The sequence below is a fragment of the Panthera onca genome, chromosome F2, assembly GCF_046562875.1.
Source record: "Panthera onca isolate mPanOnc1 chromosome F2, mPanOnc1 haplotype 2, whole genome shotgun sequence".
NCBI classification, from domain to species: domain Eukaryota; kingdom Metazoa; phylum Chordata; class Mammalia; order Carnivora; family Felidae; genus Panthera; species Panthera onca.
In genome coordinates, this window is record NC_138356.1 from 41,332,186 (window position 1) to 41,354,536 (window position 22,351).

The 22,351-nt window shown below is 34.8% G+C and overlaps 1 protein-coding gene across 3 annotated transcripts in view; it reads right to left on the reverse strand.

Moving 5' to 3' along the window:
• The window catches only part of RAD54B (RAD54 homolog B), a 95,121-nt gene that overhangs the window by 46,416 nt on the left and 26,354 nt on the right, over nucleotides 1-22,351 (reverse strand). The window contains exons 1-2 of one of the 3 annotated variants that reach the window (XM_060610915.2): nucleotides 8,204-8,683; nucleotides 3,948-4,459 (exon numbers count right to left, since the gene is read on the reverse strand). The exons of 1 other annotated variant lie outside the window; for it this stretch is intronic. In XM_060610915.2, the coding sequence (XP_060466898.1) occupies nucleotides 3,948-4,459; nucleotides 8,204-8,577 (886 nt within the window). In that variant the 5' untranslated portion in view covers nucleotides 8,578-8,683. Of the gene's footprint in view, nucleotides 1-3,947; nucleotides 4,460-8,203; nucleotides 8,684-22,351 lie in introns of those variants that run through there. One more of the 3 variants, XM_060610917.2, reaches the window with a different exon arrangement.

Below are 22,351 nucleotides of genomic sequence, written 5' to 3' on the forward strand. Positions count from 1 at the left end.
GAAGAGTTTCTTAATCTTTTTAACGAGGTGAATTCACACATAATTTTAAGACCTTAAAGATCTACTAACAAAGTGTAAGTCTAATGATATATCTCTTTTAATTTAAATTTTGGGGCTAACTTTGGGTGGTAATTTTATTTTAATTTATATGGCTTTCCACTACTTACGAAGCAACTGAACACTAAAAATGATATAAATTCAAATTATACCTACTAGGTTTAATCAATTTAAAAAATATATAAAAATATACTGAGTCAATTTCTCAAAATCATATGCAAACATTTAATATGACTATTAACATTTAATTAGATTGTATATCTTAAGAACTCACTTTTTTGTATTTAAGTATTACAACCATATTTCACCTAATTATTTTTACATATTTACAATCAAATTCACCATCAAATACTTAACTGATTTTGAGAATTTGTGGATCTTAACATCTAAAAAAAATATATTATGACATTTAGACACGGTACATTTAGTATCCACTATAAACACAATTATTTAAATAAATGTATTTCAATTGCGCCCCATCCAAAAAATTTTATCTCAGTAGTACTGAATTCTTTGTCTTATGACACATAAAGAGTACACAAATCAGTACAATGTATCACCCTGTATTTAAAAGATATGTATTAACAAAGCATTTAACCACCATCATCTACAGTATATATTAAATACAATATGTCACACTCTAAATTATTTACATGTCTATTTAAAATTTGACATTACTCTAAAAGAAGGCACATGGAAATAATTCATAGTCTAAACATTTTCACATAAATAAAGATGCAACAGGGTAGAATGAAATCTTTCAAAAATAACACTCAATGTCTCATACAAAAAAAGCCAAGTACTTAATTTGAAATTTTTAAGAAATCTAATGGTATGTTTAGAAATGAAAAGAGCTTTGTTAAGTTTTTCAGGATGCCATTATAAATCATACCTAGTTTAGAAAAATCAAGTTGTAAAAGTAACAATGTATCATTTAAGTTCATGTGGATAAGATACAAAGGTGGCAAAAATAACCTGTTATCCAAATTACTAATATACTCAATGAAAGGATATTTTGACTTAGCTTATTTTTCAAATTTAGTATGCTTTTACAGAATCAAGTCTACATTTTAAAAATAAAATCACTCTTACCTATGTTTTTCAGCATTACATTTCGTAGGTAAAGTTCATGGCATTTAAATTTTTGCAAATTACAATTAAACAAGATTGACTCAGAAAAATGCTGCAGTAAACTCACTGCAATAAGTACAATTCTGGTGTTTAAATGTATATAAAAATAAAGTTTTTTCTTCTACGCAGTCCCTAAATTCTAAGGAGTCTGTCACCTGACACAACCAAAGAAACAACAATCTTGAACAATGCTGAAGGAAAATATGACTGTAGAAGACTATTACGGGCAGCAAAAAAACTTTCAAGGGCAATTTTGTATATTAATTTGTTACCTACCACAGTGATTTTAGAACCTAACCACACACAAAAATAAATGTGTTGCACTTTTTTGAACACAAAACTCTCCTAGAAAACATCTCACAAATTTAATGTTGCACAGAGCAGAGTCTGGAAAACTGATCTGGCTGCACAAAGTCAACATTCAAATTGAACATTAACATCAATTCTGAGGAGCAGCATGCTAAGATTATAATATGAATTACATTACATATGGTAATATGCTTCCAATAATTTCAAAAGTTAAAACTGACTACTTCAAGGATGTATTTACTAAAATTATATTGTAAAAACATTAAATTAGAATTATAAGATTCTAATCTCTTGAGTCCAGTTTAGACTTAAAGAAAAATCACAGCATAAAGATGGAAGTACTGAAAAGAGGTATATTATGCATGCAAGGCATTTTCATAATAAAATATTTAGCTCTAATAGCAGACATAAAATGCCAATGAAATTAAGCAATCTACAAACTAAAATAGTACCAGGAGAGGTTTTTTTAATTCTATTTCAATAGCCATAACCTAATTCTGGATTTAATTTCCTCTCACTAAATGCCCAACCCACAAATGCTATTATAATGCTAACTCAGATATCTAATTTATATCCCTCTAATTAAAAGTGTTCAATGACTACTTATTGTACATTCAACTGTGATTATTTAAAAACAGCAGTGTCATCCATAATCTGGCACCAATCAACTTCCAAACTAATGTCCCTCAATTCACCTTCACCCACCTCCTCTTTTCAGCAAAATTTTTTGAGAATCTAGTATGATTTAGGCATCAAGCTACATTCCAAATACTCTGTTCTAGTGGTTCTCAAACTTTAGCTTCCATCAGAATCTCTAGAGGGTTTATAACAGATTGCTGGATTCACCTCCAGAGTTTCTGATTCAAAAGGAAATGGATTTACATTTCTAACAAAGTTCTCAAGTGGTGGCTATGTTGCTGGTCAACGCTACTCTTGGTGAACCATTACTCTACTCCAAAGGCAACAAACTGGAAGCCCAGTGGCCGAATGAGGCCCACTCACATGTTTTGTCTATGTAGTTTTAAAACATTTTGAATTATTTGCAAACATTTTTAAGTTGAAAATCTTCACATAAAAATGCAGATTTCTGGAGTACTGCATGTAAAAATTTTGCTGGAGCTAATAGTAGCTATTCATTTAATCCTAGTCTAGGTAACTAAGTCCTAATTGGCCCTCTCTGTATCCACTTAAAATCACCTGGCCTACCACTGTGCTTGTATTCCCTGATTCACTTCTCTCCATTCTCTAAACCTTTTCCCATGTTGTTCATTCTGACTTAAACATCCTTTTTCCACTATAATGAAATACTGAAATTCCACCTACCCATTTCTAAAGATTGGCTTAAAAATCCTTCCTCAACAAAGCACCAACAAAAATATACATATTAAAAATTTCACTTAAATTTAAAATGTGCTTTCAGAATTGGGATTTTATTTCTGCAAATACTAAAATAGCAGTATTTACAATAATATATATTAAATCATAACTATTTTTTGCTATTTCTATGTAAAATTTTAATTTTGTTCATTAACTTTTTTACTGTGAAATAAATCTTTTTCAGAATAAGATATGAAAAATGATTACGACATTAAATCTTATAGCCAAAATATATAAGTCCAGACAGAGAACATCTTATTTTGCTGGACAAAAAAGGGAAGAAGGCTAGGGGTAACTGATAGAAGTCCCCTGATTTCATAACTATGAATCTTTAAAAGCAATTTTGATGAAATAAACACTTCTATAATTTTTTCATATGGAATATATTTTAGTGGATTTTTACTTCTATGGAATAGCAGGGGAGAAACCTACAGAGAAATGAAAACTGAATGCTGGTCCTTGCTCTGCCATAAACAGCTCTGTTACATCAAGTCACTGAGTTCTCCAATTGACCTCAGTTTCATATCTCTAAACTGAAGAGGTGGAAAAAAGTGATTTCCAAATACCTTCCCTCTTTAAAATTCTATCACTTCTTCAAAACACAGGGAAGCATAAAAATCAATGTCATACAGACAAGCTTCTCTTATCAGGCCTGTACTGTTTCTAAATTAGACGGACTTAAAAACCTTGAACTACAGTTTTCAAAGCTCTAATTTAAAATGCTGAAGACTCAGAACTTTGAAAGAATACGTTTGTATATCTTTTTCATGTATGTTCTATTTTAATGATCAAAATAAGACATCTTTTGTAAGGCCATCAATTAAACTTCTTAGAAAAAAAAATTGAAGACAAAAAATATATAACCATGCCAACCAATGCATACGTTTTAATATATGTCAAAAGAAAATTAAATAATTGGATAATGTCAAAAAAAAGGCTTTTTCACAATTGAGACTAACAACACTTTTTAAGAGTATATGTATCCTGCTTAGGATATTACCAAATGAAAGTAATTGGGCCAAAATTAAAATTATTAAATTGCAAGATTAAAAAAAAATATTAGAGACTATTACATTCAGGCAGATCATGCCGTAAGCGAACTGCTTTCAACTTCTCCACTTCAATTTTTGCTCTTAGCAGCTCTTCCTCTAGCTGCTGCCTTCTTTTCAATCCATCCCTCTTCTCCTGAACGTACAATCCAAAATTTTTTTGATTTTCTAAAATTATCTGATGCTCTTCTTTCAGCATTTGCAGAATCTGAGGGTCATACCCTAACTGTGACCTAAAGTGTTCTCCACGCTCATGCCGAAAAAAATCATCTCTCCTTGGGATAGAAGATGGAGACGAGGTCATTCTCATGTCAACAGAGGAAAGTGACGGCGACAAAGATCTTTCCATAACATGTACTAATTCATGGTCTTCTCTTTGCTCTAAAATATCACTCTGTTGAGAATTTAAAACCAGTGGAGGAGGGGGCTTAATGTCTTCTTCTTGCTTCACCTCCACTGTAATAGCAACTGGATGGTGATCCAACATTACCTGTAGTGAACTCGTACCAGCCTGTGCTTCCTCATCCAAGTTTGCACTACAGCACACAAAAAAGCATTAAATGTAAATCAAATGAAGACAAGAGCATATTTATAGCATCATTTCATAATTAGTATACATCAAATTGTCAAGCTTTAGAGCTATAAAGAAAATTGGAAACAAAAAAATTTAATCCTTGAAATTTAAAATGACTAAATTTAAAATTTCAATAATATATATATACAGCTCTCACTGCATCCTTAACTTTAAAATCAAGCTCTTAAAAGGACAAAAAATTGCAAATACTACCTAAGGCCAATGAAGTAAATAAAAAAGAAAGGCCTTTCTTAATGCTCTCAAAGAGATACCACATGTTCCCACAAGCCCGACATTCTTAAATGGTATAAAGGGACATTTACCGCACTTTGGGCCTTGCTATTCCCACACCTTAGCCCTAGATCCCCTGCTCCTGCTCTCCTGGGCTGATCTAAAAATCACCAAGGTCCATGATTTCTAGGATAGTAGAAGACCATAGATAGGAGGTACTGTCCTCCTATAGGATTTCTATATCTGTCCAAAAAAAAACAAAATCAAGTTCTTGTATGGCTTTGGGTATGCCCAACTATCAGAATGTTATCCTAACTATACAATTTTAGATACCATGGTGTTTATTCTTTACAGATCCTAAACCACATGACTCTGTTGGCCTTTCAGTCTTTCAACCATTGGTCAGGTAAAGTTCACAGGGAAAGGTTTCATATCCACTACTGTATCCCCAGCAGAGCATAATACTGTACTTGGAACCTAGCAGGTATTTATCACATGTTGAATGATTAAACAAAAGGCATTTTTAATGAAGTATTTTTAAATGGCTTATATACTATATACTGAAAGCCTGTTAAATTTACATGTAACTTTCATAAAATACGCACTTCTATCAGAGAAAACTAGTTTTAGCGTAATTTAAACTGTGACATAACAATATTTGTTATGACATAAAACACAATGTATCTAAAAATTCTACTTTTTCAACAAACAAATTTCATGAGTAACATGAAGCTACTGATTAAGAATATGTAATTTTTTTCTTGGGTTTTTTTAAATTTATGCTTCTGCCTAACTTAAAAATAAGTTATAGAGGGGAAAGGGAGTATCGGACCATTAGTGAAAAAAACACTACATTCAACATTAGAGAACACTTTCCAAATGATAAATAAGTAACATAGTTAAGAATGCACTCTATATGGATGATTAAAATGCTGGAATAAGTTCAAGTAGAACATGAGGAACAAAATTAAAACTCTCCATATGTCACTTACTAATGAAATTAAATTGCCAGAAATTATCAGATATTTAAGAGATACAAATGAAATAATAAGATATATAGTATGTTATGAAAAATTTGTAGATTATATAAATTCCTTACTTTTCATTCTTTTTGTCATCTTACAATTTTCAAAAGTAAAACAATACAATATCAATGTAATTCAAAGTAGCAAGTCTTCCCTTTATTAACTCTAAAACCTAGCAAGGAGGAAGGTTAAAACTACAGACAAAAATGAAACTTTTAAAAACCCACATAACTGCTATTCCAAATTAGTATGTATAAAGGAGTATAAGAACCACTATTATACAGACATTACACTCCCATGTAAATTTTAAAATGCTTTTATCAGAAATATTCATTTTCATTGAAACATTACAAGTAAGCATAACGAAGTAAAAAATAAAAAATGTTTTAGAGAAGGTCACAAAAATTATAAGCAGAAGGACTTCTAAAATTTATGAATTTTGAAGGTCAAATAGACTGCAAAAACACAAAATATAATCTGATATTAGAGAAAAGTAAAAATAAAGACATATATCAATGTGTTATAGAGGTAGCCTTACAAAACGGGTATATATCTTTAAATGTTAAATATAAGCAGTAATATTTACCTTATTAAGAATGGGAGAGTTTGGTGAGATTAACAGGCATATTTTATACTGAAGCATAACTAAGATTATAGATTATAAACTTCTGAGAATTATGAAGATTCAAGATGATGTCAAATCAAGTAAAAGCACATTAAATATACAAATATGTTAAATAAAAATGCTAATACAGAGAAAATGGCAATGTGCACACTGACACAAGCACTTAAAAGGCTTATTTCTAATAATAAATTCTTCCCTTTAAAATATGAAAAGTTGTTCTTGTTTAAATAGTGGGTTTTGTAATGTATAAATTAACAAATTCATTTATCAGAGCAATGTTGTTATCCCAAAAGATTGACTGTATGTTCACAAATAGTCATAATGTAAACAGATACTTGTATATTACTTCTCTTCTATACTCACTGTATTTTTAAAATACACCACTAATTAAAACTACAGTTTATATATGTAGTTTTCAAATTACAAAAGCCTATACTTAATACCCAAAAGGTAGTTTTATACCTGTAACACGAAAGCCACTTTGCGGGGGCAGGGGGGTGGTTAATAAGCAGTACAGTATAAAAGTCTTACTGTGGAGTTTTTTGGACACCCAGCAAATTAGGATTTAATCATTTCTCTTCACAGAGAACATTTTAAGCACTGATGAATTAATACACTGTGTATCCAAGTTCCAGATTCCCCCTGATTTTTTTTTTTTTTTTTTTTACTATGTTATCTACCAGAAATAAGCAGTGTATGATAAGAAGCTGGTCTCAAAAAAACTACCCTAATAAATTATAAAAATAACAAGTTTGGTTAAAAAAGTTTTTCTCCCCTGTTTCTCTCCTAACTTCAAAAGGATTTCACAGGTAATCAATAATTTAGCTTATATAATGACTCTTCCACCAAGAAGAAAGCACTGTAAATCTTTGTTTGAAATGTCCCTCAACTCACAAGTTTACAATTTGTTTAAATAACCCTAAATGGTTCAGAAGAATGCAACTGCCATTTTTATCTTTTGTCAGGGGTTAAAATTTGAATTAGTAATAAGATAACAATTTTGAAGATTCCCAGTTATTCCCAGACCATAAATTTAACCAAACAACTGTTTCTAACCCTGTAAGAACTTAGTTGCTTACTCATATATTAAAATTCATAGTTTATATCTTTGCAAAATAGGAGTGCTTACCCTTCTTTCCTATATGATTCAAGATCAAAGTGAAACTACACCATTAATGAACAAAAACAACAAAAACTTTTAATTTTATTAAGTAATCTGAATCCCTAATTAGGCATTAACTCCTTGTATTTATCTTTCTTATTTTGAATATGTTGGAAAATAATTTAAACTGTCTTAGTATATACAATCATGCCATTAATAAATTTACTTAATTTTTTATTTTAGGCTTTTAGCTCAATTAATATTCACTAAGTGTAGACAGTAATAATTCATTAAAAAACAAGGGTTCTTCCATTTCTCCTGAAACTGCTAACTTTACATAAAATTGAAAATTCCAATGAAATATAATCTTAAATAAGAAAAAGATATCTCTCAGAAGCTAATTAGCAATTTAAATTTTAAGCTTAAAAAGTTTATGAGGTTATGTTACAAATTTCATCCCATTTATTACTCCCTAACCTTTACTTTTAGAAACTATAGAGAGAAGGAAGGGGGAGGGGAAGACAATAAAAAGTGGCTTAAATCAAATGCAGCAGAAAAATTCCTTATAGCCTCACTTTTCTTTTTTAAGAAAGCAAAACAAAGACACTATTCATTGCTCCCGTAGTGGGGATGCTTACTATGCATATCTCTATCACAACTAAGCCAGAGCCCAATAGATAGGAGGCGCCATAATTTTCCACAAGAAAATAAAATAAAGCTTACCTTTGAATGTGGTTCCTGTCTCTTACCAGGCAAAAACTGGAAATCTGGGGAATCATCTCCATAACTTTCTTGGTTGGCTCAGAAATATTGCTTTTAAAATCTGATTGGGTCTCTTTTTGCTGCAATAGCTCCTGTTTGGCATATTCTTTGAGCCTTTTGTAAAGGGTGCGTAGGCCCTGGGCTGTTCGAGGAGGGCGATCTACTCCAATTGCATTATAGTTTACTGCTATGATATCCCAACATCTATTCTTTTCCACTATTACTGAATGTTTATTAGTGTGTTCTTCGAGAATTTTAACATATGGCTTCACAAGCTTTAGCAAATCAAGCTTTTCAGATAAGGTAAAATTGGAAGATCTAGCCTTTCCTACCATTGTTCTTTTCAAATTAAGTAGGCAGTTTCTGAAACCACCATGCAGCCTTCAGCTCTGCTCAGCTCTTTTCACAAACAGAAAAAGATCAGGCTTAACTAGGCTAGCCTCATTTAGGCCCACGCCTACAGGGGAGGGTTTATTAAAATTCCTCCAGCTTAAGCTGACGCAGGTTCAGGAAATCTGCTTAAGCCAAGCCTGACCTACATAAAGCTTCTCACTGAAGAAGACAGGAAGGCACAAGCAAAACACACTTGTGTATAAAGAGAACAGCTCGAGATAGGATTTAATACACAAAGGTCTAGAGATAAACAGGGAACACAGCTAAAAATTAGCTAATTTAGTGAGAATATCGTATTTCCACACATGTATGCCTAGCTGATAGACTGAAACTGCATTGCAGTACCACTTTAATAAAAACAAAAGAGGAACTGTTTTGTGCTATTTGTTTACAAATCCAGTAGACAGGGAAATGAAAAACTAAAGATGAGTGATGAATGTAGTGATTCCTAACAGAGCCCCTAATCACTGTTTTCTGAGCTGCTGTTCTCTTACAAAATCTGCATAATGCTGGTCCTGCTGTCAATCAGGAATTGCATATCCTCTAGCTAGTTAGGTTACACCCAGACTCAGACTTCACAGTAAAGCTAAGCTTCTCCTTCATTTACAGTCTACAGTAGCCACTACATTTTTTTCAGTTACTTATGAAAAAATTTTTGTTGAACATTAAATCTAAAAAACACTTAAAAATTATATGTTTAAAGCAATGGATTATTCTAGCTGGAACGTATGTGAATATGCTAGCCTGCTTTATCATGTGTAAAAAACACCATTCACAGTGAGAACAGAATAATCATGCCTGAAGACCGCACACAACAAAATGGCATTTGCTATTATTACAGAGCAGGATTTTTATTTAGCTATATTCATATAATTTGGACTATTTAAAAACGAGACACCAGGAGGCGCTTTGGGTGGCTCAGACAGTTAAGCGTCTCACTCGATTTAATTTCAGTTCAGGTCATGATCCCACGGTTCGTGGGATCAAGCCCTGAGTCTGACTCTGCACTGGAAGTTCAGAGCCTGCTTGGGATTCTCTCTCTCTGCCCCTCCCCCTCCTGCAGTATCTCTCTCTGGCTCTCAAATAAACATTAAAAAAGAGAGAAAGAGAGAGAGACTTCAGGCTCAAAATAGAGTCACTTATGCTAAGTCCCATGTCACCTAATTGCAACTTAATTACAGTTTTGGCTCTTCCAAAAATGGGATTTTAAACCAATCAAGAACTATGTGATCAGCACTAGTGAAGCAATCTGCCTGACAGACCCCTGCCAGACCCTTAAGGAAAATGAACACAACCAATCCACTTTTTCCTAGGATAATTTCCTTGTTCGCACTCACTTCTGCCTATTAAAGTCATTCATTTTGTATAGTTCCTCAGAGTTCTCTTCTGTCTGTTAAATGGGATGCTACCTAATTCATAAATCATTGAATAAAATCAATAAGACCTTCAAAACTTATTCAATTGAATGTTGTTTTTTAACAAATGTAAACAGCTAGTCTAGCCATTTGCAAGGCCACCAGGTGGAGTTTAGAATGTACTTTCTAATCCCTGTCAGAAAACATAATAAATGTATGCATAACAATTTTAACAATGTAACATAAACAAGGTAAAAAAAAAAAAAAAAAAAGCCTATTTTCCCTTCATATACAAGTATAGGGGCTAAGGGCAAGCTGCTCCAAAAATGGGCCACTTTGGATGAAGACTGTTTTGACCTAAAAGCAATCAAAACTCAGCAGATTCAGGAAAAGCTCTTAACCTCCCCCTCAACTGCCTAAATTTACATTGAAAAGGAGAACCTGTACCAAGAAGAAAAGCTACTAACAGATTGTTCCTTACTTAAGAAAGGTATCTACAGTAACAGGGCAACCTTTGTTTTCCATACATATACTCTTACCTTCCTGCTAAAGGTCTTCCTCCTCTTTGTTTTCCCAGACCACTAAACCCCCTCCTTAGCTCAGGATGTTATATAAGTCTCAAATTCCCTGTCTTTGAAATCTCATGTCTGTGTGGATTCCCCGTATGCATAAAACTAAATTTGATTTTCTCATGCTAATCTATCTCCTGTCAATTTAATTCTTAGTCCAGTGAAAAAGACCTAAAGGGCAGAAGATACTTATTCCTCCCTAACATAGCCGTTAGGCAGTTTTATTGCTCAGTAAATTGCAGAAAATAGAAATGCAAATAATATTTGTCCACAGAGATGCAAACTAAAAACTGACCCACCTAACAACCTGATCAAAGGAACTCAAAGGAAACCCAAGAATACAGGATATATGCCATCTTTAGATAATAAACTTAGTTAATTTCAGAAGAAATAACTGGTGATGTATTAAAAAATGAAATGCTGGGGCACCCGGGTGGCTCAGTCGGTTAAAGTGTCCGACTTCAGCTCAGGTCATAATCTCACGGTTCGGTTCTTGAGTTCAAGCCCTACATTGGGCTCCCTGCTGTCAGCACAGAGCCCTCTTCAGATCCTCTGTTACCCCTCTCTCTAACCATTCCACACTCATACTCTCTCAAAAATAAACAAACATTAAAAATTTTTAATAAAAAATGAAATACTAATAAAAATATGAAAAATCAATAAATCTCATAAAATTATCTCAAAGAATGTATACTAAAAATAATTTTCATCCACAAGACTGGCAAAATTCTTAAAGATTGAAAATGTCAAGTAGACGATGGTGCAGGGCAAAGGGTTCTCTTTGGTACTATCATGGGAGTGTAAAACAGCATTCTGGATGGCGGTGTGAGAGTATTAATATTTCACATGTGTAAAACCTTCTAAAATTGCAGTAATCTTACTTCTCAGAATCTAACTTAGAAAAAATATTCAAATACAGGGAAGAATAAACCATTCCCTGTAATAGTATACTGTTGGAAGCAATCTAAGGGCATTTCAGGTGGGGACAATTAAAATCACTAGAATAGGGGCGCCTGGTGGCATAGTTGGGAAAGCATCCAACTCTTGGTTTAGGCTCAGGTCATGATCTTGCAGTTCGTGCGTTTAGACCCCACATTAGGGTCTGTGCCTGACAGCATGGAGCCTACCTGGTATTCTCTCTCTGCTCCTCCCCACCCACCTCTCTCTCAAAATAAATAAAATTTAAAAAAAAATTTTTTTTAATCACTAGAATACATCCATAACTCTAGGCAGCACTAAAATAAAAGAGGCAGATTTTTATGTATTGACACAGAATAAGCTCCAAGATATATGGTAGGTGAAATGAGCAAGTAAAAGAAAAATACATACTATATAATCCCATTATGTTTACCAAAAACAACCAAAGCTAAATAACAGTAGGTACAGAAAAAATATACACAGGTACAAAACATGTAGGCAGGCATAAACACATGTATGAAAACATACTCCCAAAAGGTCTAGAACTCCACTGTCCAATACAGTAATGTTAAGAAAAGAAAACCACAGGCCCTAATGGTATCACTTTGACTGAGTTCCCAAACCGGGGCTTAATACCTAAACTTAGCTGCAGTTTCAACCTCCCCCCAGAAGTGTGGCCTTAACCAGTCAGTCAGGAAATTTTTCTTTCCACCAGTGCCAATGACTCTGTCATCTGGGTCCTCTCTCCCTCAAAGAAAGATGAGGTACTCTGCATGGTAAGACCCCTCCCCTAGAAAACAACCTTGTCAATCCTTTTCTTTCGCTAATAACTTTCTTAACCCTCCTTCCTTCCTTCTATAAAAACCTTTCATTTTATACAACTCTTTGGAGTGCCTCTCTACTAGCTAGAGGAGGTGGGGCCCAATGCATGAATTCTTTAATAAAGCCAATTAGATCTTCAAACTTACTTGGCCTGATTATTTAGCATAGCCATGAATCATGTGTGGCTACTGAGCATTTTAAATGTTGTTAATGGAACCGAGAAAGTGAATTTTAAATTTTATTGAATTTTAATTTAAAGTTGAAAAATTTAAATTGAAGAAACATATTTTTTCCATGAAATACTACTTTACTGTTTTGGTAGGATTACATTTTACATAACATTTTGATCCCATATACTACTATTTCTACATTACTGACAAGAACAACCCCCTTGACCAAACTTCAGTCAGGCTCCTCTGAGCCCTCTTCTCAACTACGCTTTGGCCTTGGCAGCCTGCCAGGCCCAGATTGGCAAGAATCTCTCCACTCTTGATACCTAACCAAATTCTTCATACCTTCACCCCGATCCTAACCAAGTTCCTCTCAGTAATTTTTCATTCACTCACTTCTATATCCTGCCCCTTGACTATAAATCCCTGCTGTGTTGGGAGTTCAATTCAATCTCTACCCTCTACTGCAATAGTTTTGAGTAAAGTCTTCTTGCTTATTTTACTTTTCCAATACAATTTTTCTTTGACATTACACATAATCACATCACCAGTGTAGACAATGTTTCTTTCTTTTTTTTTTTTTTTTTTTTATAGTAATCTCTACACCTAATAAAGGGCTTAAACTCACAAACCTGAGGGTCAAGAGTCGCATGCTCTACCAACTGAGCCACCCAGGGCCCTTCCACCAGTGTATTCAATCTTAACAAATTGATTACGTTTGAATGATTTTTTTCTATGCACTGATGTAACATTTAATGGACTTGTTTGAATATTTTATGCAGACAGTACAAATTACAGTGATATCCTGTGTAACTGTAATTGATTACTGTTCTGAAATATTTATTACAGTTTTAATTGCATTATAATTAAACTCTTTTTTCTAGCCAAAAACATTTAAGAATGGACAAAAAAAATTTTTTTTAATGTTTATTTATTTTTGAGAGACAGAGAGAGACAGAGCACAAGCAGGGGAGGAGCAGAGAGAGAGGGAGACACAGAATCCAAAACAGGCTCCAGGCTCTGAGCTGTCAGCACAGAGCCCAGCGCGGGGCTCAAACCCACAAACCGTGAGATCATGACCTGAGTTGAAGCCAGACGCTCAACCAACTGAGCCACCCAGGCGCCCCAAAAATGGATAAATTTTTTAATATAAAAAGAAAATACACTACTGATGCAGAATCAAATGGACATGCAGAAGCTAGTACTCTCACTGGAACAATGAAGAATAAAGACTGGACTAAGGCACATCACAAATTTCACAATAAACACTAAATACAATTTGATACAAGAGAACAGAAATAAGCTGTTCATTGTGTAAAAAAATTTTAGATTATAAACCAGACAATACTATGTGACACTGTCAACAAATACATAGTAAATCTAACAAGAAATTTCCTCTCAACAAACAAAAATGAAGTTTAATCATCTAAAAAAAGAATTAAATATCCAGAAACATTTTTAAATAATATATAACAAGGTGTGAGCTTGTCACTTTGGTCAGCCATAAAATGGCTTGGTTTCTTGCACAAAAAAGGAAAACCATTTCTAGATGAAGAGCTGGTGAAAAAACCTTTATTTCAGGTATGGAAATTTTGTTTAGAACATTACGGGAAAATTTTTTTAAAGATATTTTTAGGGGTGTCTGACTGGCTCAGTCAGAAGAGCATGCAATTTTTGATCTTGGGGTCATGAGCTCAAGCCCCATGTTGAGTGCAGAGATTACCAAAAAAAAAACAAAAAACAAACAACAATATATACTTTTAAAAGGATTAATTAAGCAAACAATTGTCTGCAGAATACAAGACCTAACACACTGATTCAATGATTCAGTATTTTTAAAATACAAATACTTTTCTTTAGATTTAAATAAGTTGTACAATTAAAAGATAAACTTTACTATGAATATTTGGGTCACATCTTATCTCAAAGGACTTCCAAACTGATAAGAAATGCTATCAATTCATGACCAAATATTCATGGCATAGATATTTGTGTATCTTCTATATCTGTAAAAAGAAGAATTTCAGTGAGAAATGGAAAAAAAAAGTTCCACCACAACCGATCATTGCTCTCTTAGGTTAGGTTAAAACTGGTCTATTGAAATTTTAAAACAAAAAACTAATGTTTTGGGGTGTCTGGCTGGCTCAGTCAATAGAGCATGCAACTCTTGATCCTGGGGTCGTAAGTTCAAACCCCGTGTTGGGTGTACAGTTTACTTTAAAAGATAATTAATTAATGACAGATAAATAAACTCATGAATGTTTTACTTATTACTTTGTTCCAGATATACTATAAAAATTTTGTACTTCATTTTCATAAGTAGACTCTAAGGAAACTATCTTGAATATAGTTGTTAAAATCATTTGGAATATGTATGCAACTGCTATGACCACTGCCAGTTTATAGAAAAAGAAACAGAACACATTTCATTTAATGATGTTTTTTTGTTCTTCACCAGTGCTCACTGGTTGAGTCACAAAGTTTTGTAAAGAATTATAGTACTGTGAACTCCAATTCAACATTTGTTTGAAACAAAAGGAATGCTTGCCAAACATTCAATAATCAAAAACGAAAAAATGATACTTTACATTTTCTTACCAATATCACAGTTATATATGAATGAGCTAAATTTGAAGCTCTGACAAAAAAGTATCTGTGACCTGGTTAGATAGGTAAGAGAATTATGTTTAAAGTGAAAATTTTCGGGGTGCCCGGGTGGCTCAGTCGGTTGGGCAGCCGACTTCAGCTCAGGTCATGATCTCGCGGTCCATGAGTTCGAGCCCAGCGTCAGGCTCTGTGCTGACAGCTCAGAGCCCGGAGCCTGTTTTGGATTCTGTGTCTCCCTCTCTCTCTCTGACCCTCCCCCATTCATGCTCTGTCTCTGTCTCAAAAATAAATAAACGTTAAAAAAAATTTTTTTTAAGTGAAAATTTTCATAATGATACAAATCAGTAAGTGACATACACATTTTTCCAACATGAATCAATGGAAAACTTTAATTGCAATTCAGAGTGATATGCAAATTGCATGCAAAAGCTATAAAATTTTTGAAAAGTACTTTGTTGGGGCGCCAGGGTAGCTCAGTCAGTTAATCATCCGACTGGATCTCAGTTTAGGTCTTAATCTCACAATCATGAGTTCAAGCCCTGTGTTGGGCTCTGCACTGAGCCTGGAGCCTGCTTAAGATTCTACCTCTCTCTCTCTCCCTCTGCTCCTCTCCCCCGCTCAGGCTCTCTCTCCAAAAATAAAAAATATTTTGTTGATATTCATAAATTTAGAGCTGCCTTTTAATTTACACAATGACCGTGTGAAATCAATGTTAATAATATTAACATTGAAAATGTGACATAGTAAATTTACTTAACTTTGACATACTTTTGAATCTGATGTGGTTTTTTTTTTAATGTTTATTTATTTTTGAAGGAGAGAGACACAGAACGTGAGCAGGGGAGGGGCAGAGAGAGAGAGAGAGAGAGAGAGAGACATAGAATCCCTAACAGGCTCCAGGCTCTGAGCTGTCAGCACAGAGTCCAATGTGGGGTTCAAATTCACGAGCTGTGAGATCATGACCTGAGCTGAAGTCGGACGCTCAACTGACTGAGCCACCCAGGTGCCCTGAAACTGATACTTTTAATTCCCAGTCAAATCAATTCTTCTAAAACAGATGGAATTAGTTTTGCAGATCTAGATATGAATATAAACAAAATTTTTAAAAACTCTATTCAGATAGTAAACAACTTTTAACTATGTTTAGAACTTGGGTATACAAATCTGTTTTTTCAATTGTACTATGCAATCTAAATAATGATCAAGAATTCACAATAAAAATTCAGCATCCAAACTGAGATGTAAATGTAAAATATATACCAACTTTTTAAAACTTAGTACAAATAATAACATATTAATTACATGTTGAGATGATATAAATTTTGGGTTAAATAAAATGCATCATAAATATTAATTTCATCTGCTTTTTACTTTTTCTGAATGTGGCTACTAGAAAATTTTATAATCTATGTACATGATTTGTATTATATTTCTATTGACACAATGGTCTAGAAGGATAGCCATCAAATTATTGACAGTAACTATTACTGGGAGGAGACTGAAATGGAGAATAGTAAAGAACTATTAATTTAACTGTATTATTAGAAAATGTATAAAAATATGTTCATGTATCACTTATATAACCAAAATCAAATTGTAAGTAACTCTTACAAACTAAGAAAAACAATGCTATAGAATACCGGATGTAGAATAGAAAAAAATTTAAAGAATAAAAGAACATCCAACATATAGAACTTGACCTCATAAGCAATTAGGGAGATAGAAATGAAAAGATCACAGTAGATTTTACCGATTCAACTGGCAAAAGTTAAAAAAAGTTAGGGGCGCCTGGGTGGCTCAGTCGATTGAGCGTCTGACTTTGGCTCAGGTCATGATCTCACAGTTTGTGAGTTTGAGCCCCACGTCGGGCTCTGTGCTGACAGCTCGGAGCTGGGAGCCTGTTTTGGATTCTGTCTCCTTCTCTCTCTGCCCTTCCCCACTTGTGCTCTGTCTCTCAAAAATAAATAAATGTAAAAAAAAAAAAAATTTTTTTTTTAAAGTTAAAAAGGTTTAATTTAGCAGGATGTGTTAAAAAAGATGGGGAGGAGGCTCCTGGGTGGCTCAGTCGGTTAAGCGTCAGACTTCAGCTCAGGTCCTGATCTCACGGTCCGTAAGTTCAAGCCCCGCATTGGGCTCTGTGCTGTCAGTTGAGTCTGGAGCCTGCTTCCGATTCTGTCTCCCTCTCTCTCTGCCCCTCCCCCACTCACTCTCTGTCTCTATCAAAAAATGAATAAATGTTAAAAAAAAAAACTTAAAAAAAAAAAGATGGGGAAATAAATTCTCTCAGACGCTAATGATGGCAGAGTCATTTTGGAAGGCAGTTTGGCAGACCATATTAAAATGTAATGCAAGGGGCGCCTGGGTGGCTCAGTCGGTTAAGCGTCCGACTTCAGCTCAGGTCACGATCTCGCAGTCTGTGAGTCAGAGCCCCGTGTCGGACTCTGGGCTGATGGCTCAGAGCCTGGAGCCTGTTTCAGATTCTGTGTCTCCCTCTCTCTCTGCCCCTCCCCTGTTCATGCTTTGTCTCTCTCTGTCCCAAAAATAAATAAACGTTAAAAAAAAAAAAAAATTAAAATGTAATGCAAAAATAATAATTAAAAAAAGTAATGCAAACACATTATGATTCTGACTACTATTTGCATAAGTTCGTAAGACCACATGCACAATGATATACACTGCAGGATTGTTTTTAACAAAAATCCTAAATAAACTATGATATAATCATACCACTGTTACTCTGCAGCGATTAAAAGAATGAGGTACCTCTATATGTTCTAAAATTAAAACAAGTATCTCCAAAGCATACTAGTGAAAACTGCAGGGGCACCTGGGTGGCTCAGTCAGCTAAGCGTCCGACTTCAGCTCAGGTCATGATCTCGCAGTTTGTGAGTTTGAGCTGTGTGCCGGGCTCTGTGCTGACAGCTCGGAGCCTGGAACCTGCTTCAGATTCTGTGTCTGCCTCTGCCTCTCTCTCTCTCTCAAAAATAAAAAAAAAATTAAAAAAAATTAAAAATTAAAAAAAAAAAAACTGCAAAGAATCCTCAACACAGAACAAAACAAAAAGCAACCTTTTCATTTTGGGAGTAGATATTTGCAAATGATACATCTGATAATGGGTTAAAATCCAAAACATATAAAGAATTTATATAACTTAACACCAAAAAAGAAACCCCACAAATAACCCAATTTAAAGTGGGCAGAGGACCTGAATACACATTTCTCCAAAGAAGACATCCAGATGACCAATAGACACATGAAAAGATGCTCAATATCACTAATCATTAGGGAAATGCAAATCGCCTCACACCAGTCAGAATGGTTGGTATCAAAAAGACAGACATAACAAGTGTTGGCAAGAATGTAAAGAAAAAAACCTTCATGCACTGTTGTGGGAATGTAAATTGGTGCAACCAATGTGGAATACAGTATGGAGGTTCCTCAAAAAATTAAAAATAGAATTACCATATGATACAGTAATTCCACTACAAGAAATTTACCCTAAGAAAACAAAAACATTAATTCAACAAGACATATGCACCATGTTTATTGCAGCATTATTTACAACAGCCAAGATACAGAAGCAACCTAAGTGCCCACTGATAGATGTATGAATACAGAATATGTGGTACACACACACACACACACACACACACACACACACACACTAGAATATTACTCAGCCATAAAAAAAAAAGAATGAGATCTTGCCATTTGTAACAACATAGATGGTCACAAAGGGTATCATCTTAAGTAATATAAGTCAGACAAAAACAAAAACCATGATTTCACTTCCATGTGCATCTAAAAAACAAATGAACAAACAAAAGAAAACAGAAACAGACTCATGAAAACTGAGAATAAACTAGTAGTTGCCAGAGGGGAGGGGAGTAGGGGAATGGGCAAAATAGGTGAAGCGGATTAAGAGGTATAAACTTTAAGTTATAAAATAGGTCATGGAAATAAAAATATATAGCATTGGGAATATAGTGAATAATATTGTAATAATGTTGTATGGTGACAGATGGTGACTACATTTTATCATGGTGAGCACTGAATAATGTACAGCTTGTCAAATCACTATGCTGTACACCTGAAACTAATATAACTAATGAAATCAACTATACTCCCAACAATAAAAGTTTTCTTGTATCAATTTTTAAAAGTAAGCCAGACTGGGCTGCCTGGGTGGCTCAGTAGGTTGAGTGTCCAACTTTGGCTCAGGTCATGATCTCATGGTTTGTGGGTTTGAGTCCCATGTCCGGCTCTATGCCGACAGCTCAGAGCCTGGGGTTCTTAGGTATTCTGTGTCTCCCTCTCTCTCTGCCCCTCCCCTGGTCACGTTCTGTCTCTGTCTCTCACTCAAAAATAAATATTTAAAAATAATAATAATAATAATAATAATAATAATAATAATAATAATAATAATAAAGTAAATAAATAAAAGTAAGAAAGACTGGGGTACCTGGCTGGCTCAGTCAACAGAGTATGTGACCCTTGATTTGGGGTTGTGAATTCAAGTCCCATGTTGGGCATAAGCTTCCTAAAAAAAATTTTTTTTTAAACAAGACCAATGAATAGATGGGTATGTAATAAAGCAAATATAGTAAAACTTTAATTGTAGAATCAGGTAATGGGTATAAGGGTGCTCAGTACATGGGTACAATTCTTTCAACTATTCTTTATGTTTAATAATTACCAAAATTATCGTTAAGAATAAAAATGAGTTATGGGGCGCCTGGGTGGCTCAGTCGGTTGGGCGTCCAACTTCGGCTCAGGTCATGATCTCGTGGTCCGTGAGTTCGAGCCCCACGTCAGGCTCTGTGCTGACAGCTCAGAGCCTGGAGCCTGTTTCAGATTCTGTGTCTCCCTCTCTCTCTGACCTTCCCCCATTCATGCTCTGTCTCTCTCTGTCTCAAAAATGAATAAACGTTAAAAAAAAAAAATTTTTAAAAAAAGAATAAAAATGAGTTAATATATTTTAACTCTTTAGTCATTAAAAATAGAATGTGGACAATTACTGCTATTAAATTTAACAATAAGAAATAACTGTGGAGTAGGGGTGATTTTTTTTTCCATGAACTTTAAGCAATAAAAGCACTGTGACTACTGAAATTATTTCTACATCTTAGGATAGTCAAAAAAAAAAAAAAAAAAGGTGAGAAATTATACCTTATTAATCTGTCTTAGCCCAAATTCTCTGGCAACCAGAGCCTAAAGCAATGATTAGAGTGCTGGTGGCTTTATTTGGGAGTTTCTTACCCAGGACACCAAAGGTTAATAAAAAAAAAAGGAGGTGGGAGCTGAGGCAAGAACTGTGTAAAGCAAAGTCAGTGACTAGCACTTTACAACAAGCTATGAAAAGATACAGTAGGTCACTTGGCAAATGCATTTACTTGGTACCCTCCTTGGAACATTTACTGATAATAGTCTACAAAAAAGAACATACCTCAGAGTGGTCCACAGAGGAAAAAGAGGAATATATCTGGAAGGTTCTCTCCTGTCTCCTATTTCCCATTAGTCAAAGTTGATCCCACACACAGTAAACTTCACTCTACTTCCAGATTGTGTCATCCAGCCTCCACAAATGTGCAGGGTACTAAGCCCTGTGCTGTGGTATTTCATCCAAGATTGGAAATGGCAGGAGGAACAGACACTCCCAAAATGTCAGTCTGGTTGGAAGGTAGCCACTAAGGAATAGGGCCCTGCTGCCCAGGTTATGCAACAGATCAGCCTATAGAGACAGAAGAGCAGTCTAGGAGCCAGGTGGTATTGAGAGAATCTGAGGAGGCACACAAAATTATATTCAATATTTTATAAGACCATAATATAACATGTAAGGAAGACGAAACAAACAAACAAAAAAAAAACACAAAATCTGCCACAAAAATAGGGTAAAAATGAGGGTGAATGCAAACCCTAAGAGTCATTCTGCTAAAGCATTTATATCTCATACTTCATTGCTGTGCTTTGGTGATGACATTCTTTGATATTAAGCACCTGAGACAATCAAAAATTAGATTTCAGGGATCTTAACAAACCTTACAGAACTGAAGGAGTCTGAGGAAGAAAAACTCAGTCCTCTTCCTGTGTTACACCCTTCTCTCAGACAACCACCACACTCACACTTCTGATGTAAGATGTGAGGTTTTCCCCACCAAGTGATTCTGTGACACCACCTGGGTGTCCTACAATTTAACTCAATTTTAACACTATCTACCTGCAGATAGCATCAGATCCCACAGGTTAAGGAATCAGTCCCACAAACCTACTGCCTCCCTTCAGACGCGAATCGCATCTGTGCTTCTGACCAACAGGCTATAAATGTGAGGTTCCCATAATCCCAGGGATTCAAGTAATTTGCTAGAGCAGCTCACAGAACCCAAGACAACAGTTTACTTACTATTTACCAACTTATCATAAAAAGATATGGCAAAGGATACAGATGAACATCCAGATGGAAGAAATGCACAGAGCAAGTTACGTGGGAAGGGACGCAGAGCTTCCATGCCCTATCCAGGCAGCCAGTCTCCCAGCATCTCCACATGTTCACCAACCTAAAATCTCTCCAAACCTCATACTATTTATAGAGACTTCCTCATGTCAGGCATGATGTATTATTTAACTCCATTTCTAACTCTCTTCCCATGTGTGAAGAATTCAAGTGGAGCTGAAAATTCCCAGCCTGTAATCATGGACTGGTCTTCCTGAAAACCAGCCCCCATTTTGGAGCCCACCAAGAATCACCTCATTAGAATAAAAGACACTACTATCACCCAGGAAATTCCAAAGGATTTAGGAACTCTATGTCAGGAACCAGCGTCAAAGACCAAATACTAGAATGAGAAAATGTTCTTAGTATTGTCATTAATGAGGAAATTAGAAGAGTTTTAGGAGCTCTATGCCAGCAACCAGGGTCAGAGGCCAATAAATATATTTTATATTATCTCACAGAGTCAAATTATAGATTTTACCACAACCATGCTACATGAATCACAGACCTACTCTATATAATCTAGATTTACATTCATCTTCACAGAATACCTCCCTGTCTGGCCACATCATATTCTTGGGACAAAAAATATTTTGAACTAGGGGCACCTGGCTCAGTTGGTAGAGCATGTGATTCTTAAAATCGGAGTTGTGAGTTCGAACCCCACACTGGGTGTGGAGACTTCTTAAAAATAAAATCTTTAGGGGCGCTTGGGTTACTCAGTCAGTTAAGTATCCCACTCTTCATTTCAGTTCAGCTCATGATGTCATGATTCAAGGGATCGA